The sequence below is a fragment of the Quercus robur genome, chromosome 11 (assembly GCF_932294415.1).
Source record: "Quercus robur chromosome 11, dhQueRobu3.1, whole genome shotgun sequence".
NCBI classification, from domain to species: Eukaryota; Viridiplantae; Streptophyta; class Magnoliopsida; order Fagales; family Fagaceae; genus Quercus; species Quercus robur.
In genome coordinates this window covers 4,019,221-4,029,208 of record NC_065544.1, presented here as the reverse complement: position 1 = coordinate 4,029,208, position 9,988 = coordinate 4,019,221, and the positions used below count along the sequence as shown (strand labels likewise).

At 33.9% G+C, this 9,988-nt stretch overlaps 1 protein-coding gene across 1 annotated transcript; it reads right to left on the bottom strand.

Annotated features, from left to right (window-relative positions):
• Positions 1 to 1,904: 1,904 nt before the first annotated feature.
• Positions 1,905 to 9,237, bottom strand: LOC126704629 (TMV resistance protein N-like). The gene is made up of 7 exons (XM_050403665.1): positions 8,765 to 9,237; positions 6,833 to 7,880; positions 6,420 to 6,728; positions 5,251 to 6,333; positions 4,406 to 5,163; positions 3,071 to 3,198; positions 1,905 to 2,853 (listed from the first exon to the last, which is right to left on the bottom strand). The coding sequence occupies exons 1-5, from the start codon at positions 9,235 to 9,237 to the stop codon at positions 4,462 to 4,464; spliced, it is 3,615 nt and encodes a 1,204-aa protein (XP_050259622.1). The 3' UTR covers positions 1,905 to 2,853; positions 3,071 to 3,198; positions 4,406 to 4,461.
• Between the last annotated feature and the right edge of the window lie 751 nt (positions 9,238 to 9,988).

Sequence of the window (9,988 nt, the reverse complement as noted above, 5' to 3'; positions counted from 1 at the left end):
TTTATAGGAGTTGTTGTAGCTTAGTTTGCAGCAAATCCTTACCCTTAAAATTAAGTTTTTACTTTTTGGAAAGAATTTAATTAAATTAATAGCCAAAATAAAGAAGAACAATATTTTTGGTAAAAGGGATTTACTTTTCCCTTTTTCAATAACTCAGTCTTTTTCTGAAGATTTCATGTCTCTAACAGTTTAGAATAATAATTATAGAAACGAAAATAGAAAGAATATATTAGAGCAGGCCTAAGCAACTTTATTTTGTAGGACAAATCATTGGATTTATGACTCGTCAAAATTTAAATATTTACCTAGGATCATTTTATGGTATTTTAATTAAATGGTTGATGATGTGACAGTATCCTTTTCAAAATCAATCAATAGGATTTTAAGAGCTATATTAAGTTACTCTAATTCATCATAATGATCATTAGGTATATTGTAAAATTTTGATACGCATCACATACTAAAAAATCCAATGATCCGTCTGACCAAATAAAGTTGCTCTGGCCCAAACCAACATATAGATGAGATCTGAACCGAATATGAACATTAGTTAAATGCTCTTTTCATGATTTCCTCTGCATCAATCTCTCCTTGAGTTTGTACTGACTTGCCATTTGCCAAAGTAATTCACTCGAGTTTTTACTTTTTAGTCTTAAAATCCTCGAAATTTTTTCTTTGTATTATCACACGGTACATTGGTTTAATTGGAGCACGTGCTTCCACAAGGTTCCCTATATGCTGTTGTTGACACAGTTTTAAGGACAGAGTCAATAATGACCAAAAATATATACCCGAAGGCAATGGTGCTGGAGACAAATAAAGAAGTTGATGAAGCGTGCATATTTTACCAATTTGAAAAGCAAGAGACAGAGTGAGAAAGCATAACCAAAAAAGTTTGCTAGAGTTACTACAAATTTTATTACAAAATATTTACAAATTGATGTGATAATAAATATGATTGTTGGCTCTTGAAAATGAATGTGATTGATGACATTTCAACAAGATAATAAATGGATATCTGGATTATATCTTGTGATTGGTGATACATCAATTTGTAGGATTTATGTGGTAAAATTTGTAATATTTCTAGTATTACTCAATTTCTTTTTTGGGCCTTCTTAAGAGTAAAAGAAAAGATATACAAATTAATTTTTTTTTTTTAAATACAAAAAATCATTTATTAACTGATAAAGTTTATAGACACAAAAAAATTGACAACAAATTTTAAAAAGTGATATCAGTATTGGGATTAGATAAGACCCCGTAAAAACTTATCAACTCAATTGTTATGAAATGTTTTGTGTACTACTTTTTGTACGTAGCATTGCTTCTTATTACCCCAACATTTAAGGGCATTTCTTTAGTAGGGGCCCTAGACTATGGCCTAAGTTATGTTGCTAACAACTAAGGCTTGATTAAATTTACTTGAACTAAATCGAAGAACACAATTCTTGTAAAATCTTTGTTAAAGCAAATTGAAAACCGCTTTGAATATAAATGTTGAAGATCACTAAATTGCATACAAGAAGATTTCTCTTAAACCAATCCTAGTAAAAGAACTACCCTATGTCTAATGCTTGTTGCCTTGAAGAAGTTCTCTTAGATGTGCTTGGTTGTTATTCCTAGCCCATAACTATCCCACAAAGCAAGGATGGAGGTGGTTAAGTGTCTTTTAATTTGTCATTTTCTTGACAAGTGTTCAAATTCTTGACAACAAATGACTTTTTGTCATGACACACATACCGTTTATCAAACTTTCACATATAATGTCTACCAAGTTACAATTGTCATTCTTTCCAGCACTGCATGTGGTTTTATGGCAACAAATATTTATAGTATAAGGTAACAAATCACAATCATGAAAAAAAAACCACACACATTACAAGGCCCAGATCAAAACAACCTTTTAATCCCACAAAACAGAGTTTATTTTCCTTCGTTTTCCCAGCTACCAAACAGAGATCATTAAAAAAAAAATGAGAAAGAACTTACTGGGAAGTGCAGTCAGCAACAGCTAAATCGAGGTTGAGAAAGAGCACATAGGATCGTTATGGAGAGAAGCCGCAGAGGTGGTGGGTCGGTTGCGCAATAGTGGATTCGGGATATTCTTCACTAGAGATGCAGAGTTCGAGCGGAGAAAGATAACATAATTTAACAAACAAAACAGTTTCTAGGAATGGATTTCATCTAAATAAACCTCATGTTTATAGATTGATCTAGAATTCAAGTACATATGGATTCAGACAGAAATGTTAAATAAATTGATAGCCATAGGATATCAAACAATAAGTTGACATATTAAGTAGGACAGTATTCAACTTTGGAAAAATTGATTGACAGGACAATTAAAAAGAGCAAATGCATAAATTTCTTAAATATTAAAAACAATGCGATTCAAAGTTATCCATGGAAATATTTATCTCACCAGATCACAAAGAAAAGAAGAAATAAATGAGGTCTTTTATATTATTATACGACAGAAGAGAAGACTAAAGAAAGCAGCTGTACAAGTAATAGATAGGTTATTCTAAAACTTGTTTTCCTCCTCAGAGCTTCTAGTTCTACTAGTTATTGCCTCATAATTTCAGTTTTGCAAATTTCTTTGGCTATTATCAATCATCAATTGATAAATGGATCCCAATTATAAAATAAAAGAGGCCACATGATTCTTAATTGTTTACGTTACTCTACCGTCTTTACATATCAGCATGTTAGAAATTATAAGACTAATCCACACTTCTGCACTGTCGAGCTTGGCCAGTTTCAAGCAGATGAATGAACCCTCAATAAAGATGATTCTGATCAGCAACAACACGGTTACTGATCTTCAATTGATAGCAGATAATCCATCAACTACAAATATTTTACAGAAAGAAATTAATAATGCACAACAAGAGCAATAAAAGTGCAGATTATTGCAAATTCCTTCTTTTCATTTGATTTTACAACGCTAAGATTGCATGCTCCTATTGCATTTTCCAATGGAAAATTGTACTAAATACTATATATATATATATATATATTTAGAGAGAGAGAGAGAGAGAGAGAGCAACGAGAGTGCGGATTTTACCCTCCAACATAATTGAACAAAAATGATGAGCACACAATCAGTTGCGCCTCTCTTCTTGTCTGCTAACAGTGCGAAAAATTGTCTTTGCCAACAACGTCCAAAACGTCTACACATTCAGCATGGGGCAACTAGGAGAAATACGAAACACAAATTACTGAACTGAAATAGCCCTTGTCACAGATTAAAAAGAGAAACAAATTCAAGCATATGCCAATGAATTTAAAAAGAAAAAATAAATAAATATGCAGCTACAACCAAACAGAATCCTTTAAAGGGAAAAAGATGGTGCTTGCAAAAAAAACAATATTGTAGTTCTAAAGAAAGGAATCAATATTATAGCTTTACTCTTTAAACCCACCAAGCTAACTTGTCAGACATACACACACATCAGGAGTTCTAGACAAAATTTCGTCCTTAAATAAATTATTCCAATAAAAACACAGAATAATGACATTTTTTTGTAAGTTTCTTATAGATATCGGGACCCAGAAAAACAAGTCAGGACTCAGATGGAACGTAATTCAACTGTTTCAGGTCTAATTCCATGGCAAACTCAGCACAAAATCCAAATACCAAGAAGGCAAAATTTCCACAGGTTTCTAATCAACCAAATAATGGGTGGTGTGTGGTCAAAATTTTATAAAAATAAAATAAAATAAAGGAGAAAAAGAAGGGTCCTTTATGTTTTAAAATAGTAGTCCTACTTTGAAATGATATAAAAAGTTTAGATCCCTAAACATAAGCGACCAAGTTGCATTAGTTCTATTTTACTCAACAAGAAAAGTTGGCAAATAATGTGATCACCTTCGTTGAAATTTAACTTCACTTGTAAACCCCCAAAGCCCCCACCTAGTGGTATAAAATTATTTAAAAGAAGCAAAATGAATACTCTCTTGAGACTAATTTCGAAACAGGGCCCAAATTTTTTTCTTTCCATTTGATTTTACAACAGTGGAGTGGCATGCATCTATTGCATTCTCATGTGGAAAGTTGTTAGTAAATACTATAAAAAAGAGAGCAGCAAGAGTGCCGAATTTAATACCACAATTGAACAAAAATGACTACCGTACAATCAGTTGCTCAAGTTTTCTCATCAGCTAGCAATGTGACAGTTTTTCCATTCCAACAAAGTCCAATAACTTCTTCGTAGCCAGTATGAGGCAACTAGTAGATATAGGAATCACAAATTACTTAAAATCATATGGTGTTGTAACAGATTAAAAAGAAAAGGAAATGTAAGCATTTGCCAATGAATCTAAAAATTAATAAATAAATGAATAAATATACAACTACAAACAAACAAGATCCGTACAAGAGAGAAAGATGGTGACTTACAAAAAATCAAAGACAGAAGGTTTATCAGCCTTGAAGAGTTATCAATGCTACCATTGTCACCAGGATTCCTCTTCCTCACAATTAGTGTTACCTTGTCCTTGTGTGCATAAATTCCCAATCCAATTTTCAATTAGATTAGGGTGTTGTATCCACTTTGGGTGTGGTTCGTCTACTTCATCAAAGTTAGCTTCTCCACTAGGTCCCGCCCCGTCCCCATTTGAGTCATCACGACTTCGCCTAATTTTGGTATCTTTTGCTGAATTGTCTAAATCATCCTCATAAGGAGTGATGCTGCACTTGCTGCTCCAAGCCATAGTTTGTTTGAGATCTTCAATGTCTTGCTTGTATACTAAACGGGCCCCGCATTTCATCACCTCCAAGCCTGGACCGAAGGTTTCAAATTTAACAACAATCTGACTCGATCCATTAGCATCGATTTCACTCAATTCCTTCTCCCATTTCCCTTTGAAAGGAAAATATTTTATCCAAAGGTGATATGAATCAATCTTACCAAATTCTTCGGAAAAACCAATGTTTAAGTTTTCTGAAATTTTAGTTCCGATGACATCACAGTAAAAATAAATGTGATGGTACTGAGGTGAACGATGCTGGCGGAGTACAAAAACAGCACACATAGCCATTCCCATAAAGTCTGAAGGCCCTTGCAGATTCAGTGATGTCCCCTCACTTTGATGGCTAAACCATTTCGGAATTTCACTTCCAGGAATAAGAAAATGAAATTGCCATGAATATGATCCCTGAAACATACAAATCAAGATGTTTAGAACTGAGAGAGAGAGAGAGACCTGAAACTGAATGTGAGAGAGAGAGAGAGAGAGAGAGACCTGAAATCGAATGTGATGACTTAGCATTGTTAAGAACATGTCACCGTAACCTTGATTGTTGATCAATTTGACACAGTTAAGAAGATGGAGACTAGGGAGAAAATTATCTTCTTGTCTTATTGGTAATGTTTCCAGTGAGGTACAACCTTGTGCATCAATCCATGTAATATTTAATGGGAGCTCAGGCAACAGTCGAAGATCAATGCAACCACTCAAATAAAGATAGCCCAATTTAGATAGTCTAATGATATTTTTAGGGAGGCATACAACATTATTTCCCCTTAGATTTAAATTTTTTAAAGAGGATAAACAGCCAATAGCATCAGGGATTGCCCGAATATTGCAATAACTTAGATCTAGATTTGTCAAGGAACATAAGCCTGATAAAGACCACTCTAACATGCCCAAAGGATCCGGACTTCTTCTTTGCAATAAAGGAAAATTGAGGAGTTTATTCGATGGCTTAGATGATAGAAAATCACATCCACGGAGAGAGAGTACTTTGAGATTTTTTAAGAGAACCATGGATGAAGGTAGTCCTCTTATAGCTGTTTCACTTAGATCTAGCACCTCTAGACCTTCAATATTTCCTAAGTTCTCTGGTAATCTGTCAAGTCTTGAGCAACCAGATAAAATGAGAGTTTTTAGAGACAACAAACTACAAATGGCTTTAGGAAGACTTGAAAGATTTTTGCATTGTCTTAGATCCAAATTTATAAGGCTAGTTGAATGTTCCACTAATAATGATGAATCTTTTATAGCAGTCTCACTCAAACAAAGTATTGACAAATGTGACATATTTTCCACAATCTTTGGAAACTTCTTTAATCTTGAACAACCCCCAAGATCGAAAGTTTCAAGAGCTTCAAAGCTGATCTTGTAAGGAAGGCTTTCAAGATATTTGCAACCATTTAGATCCAATCGAATAAGTCGTTTGAGATCCCCAAGAGATGCATGAATCTTATATAGTCTTGTACAAGATTTAAGAATTAATTGCTTAAGATTTAAGGCTCCACTAAGATCTGGGATCTCAATTAAGTTTTGAGAGCCACTCAAGTCAATGAGTTTTAACTCATTTAAAATCTGTGATAAACCAATAAATAATTTAGATAAACTCAAGCCTTAATGAAAATGAAGGAAATACACATTTGTATAAGTGAAGATCTTACCATAATTCCTTTCCATAGTTGTTTGATGCCACTGCAATGCATTCTCAGTTCAACAAGTTTGTTTGGTTGGAAACTAGTCGGCATGGATTTTAAAGGATATCCATGCCAATCTATTGTGCATAACTCATTAGAAAGATAACTGAGGCCTTGTGGAAGTTGGATTGGACCTCTAATGAGGTCTTGTGGAGGTTGCACAATGCCTATTTTAAGCAATCTCAATTTCTTCATCCTTAAGAAGGCTTCAGCACTCAAGTGTTCTTCTATTTCAATAGGCATGTTCAGCATTATGCCTTCAACCACCTCTGTTCCCTAATAATGAAGAATAACAAAATTAGAGTAATTGGCAAATCTTTAGAAGAACTTGTAAGAATATATATAGTTATGTAAGTTTAGGTATAGACTAGTCAACTTACAGTATTATTCTTTAATACATATAGCACGTCTTTATAAAGCCACAACCTACTACGTCCACCAGGCTCTTTGGGGGATTCTTGACGAACAATTTCTTGACCCATTTCTTGTAGCAAATCATGCATCAGTATGGTTCCCTCTTCATTAATGGTTATGAGAGATTTATCTATAAGAACACCGATATTGTATTCTGGATAGTAACCAAAACTTGTTATTATATCTCTTATGCAATCTTTGTTCTTTCCTTTGAAAAAACATGCAATATCCAAAAATAAGTCTCTCTGCGTATTCATTAGTCCATCATAACTTATTTTAAGTATATCTAAAAATTTTCTATCTGGCTCTGCTTTTAGTTTATCACGAGCACTTTTCCATTCATCTATTTCTTTATCAAACAACAAAGAACCTAAAACTTTAAGAGCCAAAGGAAGACCATTAGCATAATTTACAAAGTCCTTAGACAAATCCACATAATCTTCTTCAGGATGGAGTTTCTTGAAAGCACTCCAACAAAAAAGCTCCAAAGCATCATTGTCATTCAACCCATTGACTGTATATATAAAATTCATGCCACGTCTTCTCAATACATGGCTATCTCTACTTGTTACAATGATTCTACTCCCTGGACCAAACCAATCATGGTTCCCTGCTAATGCTTCTAGTTGTTCTTCTCCATCCACATCATCGAGAACAATAAGAACCTTTATATTACGTAGTCTATTTCCTATAACATTGATTCCCTCTGAAAAGTTCCATATCTTTATTTCGCTTTCCATAAGGATCTTGGAAAGAAGTTGTTTCTGTAAAGAAACTAGACCTTGATTTCTAGTTTCTTCTCTTACATTATCAATAAAGCTACTAGCTTCAAAGTTATTAGATATTCTTTTGAAAATTTCTTGTGCAAGAGTTGTTTTGCCCATTCCACCCATCCCACAAACCCCTACAAAGCGTACACCACCCAATCCTTCATCCAAATATAAATCCAACACTTCTTTCACACAAGTGTCTATTCCAACGAGGTCCTTGGAAATTAACAATATTTGAGAATTTACAATTCAATTCGCTAAATATCTTCTTAAGTATTTGTTGGATATCTAATGATTCATGGCTGCAAAGAAGATAGCATAAAAATTATTTTGATGAGATAGAGCTAACAACATTAAGGAGACAAAACATTCAGAATAAACACAATCTTAGCTTCATTCAGTAGCAAAAGGGGAATTCGAAAGTATATAAAATAGCACTGTTATGACTATAACAGTTCAATGAGTTGGGAGTGTGCCTAATTTAATTAATTAAGTCCTTTGTTGTACGTTTCTTGGATTTCAATTATTATACTCCTTTTCATTTTCTGTCATCTACATAATAAAATAAAATAACGAAAGAAAATTTGAACCACTTACAATATACTTCTGCTTCTAGCCTAACCACGTGTCCAAGACATTACAAACAAACTTGCTCATCAAAGCAATTTTACAGCTTTAAAATGCTTGCCAATTATTTATTTTCATAATGAAATTTAACCACTGCTTAATTTTTACATGATTCTTGATTTCTGATAAATACTTAATAAATTCTGGGCTCTAACTTCTAACACTACCTTGTTATGTTTCTTTTAAAGAAAAACGAAAAATAGATACAATCAGATTTGAATCTAGTTATGTTATTTCTAGCTTTACCATATGTCTTTATATTTTATTTTAACACTTCAGATCTTCATTTTTTAAGGTAGTTTTTCTTCTACAAAATCTAATCTTTCAGGAGGAGGATGCAATAATTGATTTATCATGAAGATATATTTAACACCCCCCCCCCCCCCCCCCCCCCCGCCCCTCTCTCTCTCTCTCTCTCTAAGAAAACAATAGCAAACAACTGGAAAAAAAGGATAAAATTATTAATTTGAACAAAATTACTTATCAAAAGACAAATGATACCTATCATTAACATGCCATCCAGAGATATTTCCCACTTCTTTCAAAGCAGCTTTCCACTCTTGCACATCCTCTAGGTTAACCTTGGGATCTTTTTGATGTTTAGCAAAGGCTTCAAGAAGAGCCCCAGTCTGATTCCGTACTTGAGAGGGATCCACATGGTAAAAGACGGGCAAAACTGTTAACCTGGTCTCCTTCATGCATTCAACAATCTTTGCTAGTTCAATCAAACACCACCTAGAAGAAGCATAGTTTTCTGAGAGAACGATAATTGCATACTTGGACCCTTCTATTGCTTTCAAGAGCTCTTGAGAAATATATTTTCCTCTCTCAAGTTTCTCATCATCCCTGAAGGTGATGATGCCTTTTTGTTTCAAAGCAGTATAGAGATGGTCTATGAAATTTTTACGGGTGTCAACACCGCAAAAACTAAGGAAGACATCAAATTTCCAAGAACACGAAGAGGCTGCTGGCATGGTCATGGAAGCAATCGGAAATATACTAGCTTGTAAAACGATATACCAGAGAGTGTTGCAGTTGCAGACTTGTAGAAATATAGGATTAGGAACAACAAAAAGAGACTTCTAGTTTCAATTGTTGAAATTGCAGGTATATTGCTAATGGGCACTATTAGACAGAGGTTCCGACCTTCACAAATAAACAATTCATTTTTTATTAGAGTTGGTGTGCAAGTAGCTCTCCTCTTCTTCCAGGTACCTTCCTGGTCCAACAACTACTTAATACTTCTTTTTTTTTGAGAAGAACAACTACTTAAACTAAACATTGGTTGTTAATGGGAACGTGCATAGATTATAATTGAGCAAGTGGCCCTATCCCCTCCAGGCTCCAGCTGCCATTTGCAAGGGCTGTTATTTACACACTGGTGTGTAAGGTACGTGTGGGCCATATCGGTTGAATTTGTTGGTCTAAAACAAGATTTTAATTAGATTATAAAATTGTGTTTTCGAGACAATCACCATTTCAAAATCATAACTGAAATCGTGTTTTAAACCCACAATTTCCAAGGCTGTGTACCAATGTGTAATAGACATTAACACTTTGTAAAAATTAAAAAATAAAAATTGATTCTATTATGTGTCAATTTTGGTGGAGACAAAATCTACTGTTAAAAAGCTGCTATATGATTTATCAGGACACTATTTGTAAACCAAAATACCGTAAAGGTGCTTGGAGTAAGGAAGACCAAAATATATATATGGATTTTGT

Bases quoted from the DNA above. Each gene is read 5' to 3' on its own strand.
- LOC126704629 (XM_050403665.1), bottom strand. From the start codon at position 9,237: ATGCCAGCAGCCTCTTCGTGTTCTTGGAAATTTGATGTCTTCCTTAGT. The intron at 6,729-6,832 runs GTAAGTTGACTA...CTTCATTATTAG, and splicing joins ATGTATTAAAGAATAATACT to GGAACAGAGGTGGTTGAAGG. The intron at 6,334-6,419 runs GTAAGATCTTCA...GGTTTATCACAG, and splicing joins AACTATGGAAAGGAATTATG to ATTTTAAATGAGTTAAAACT.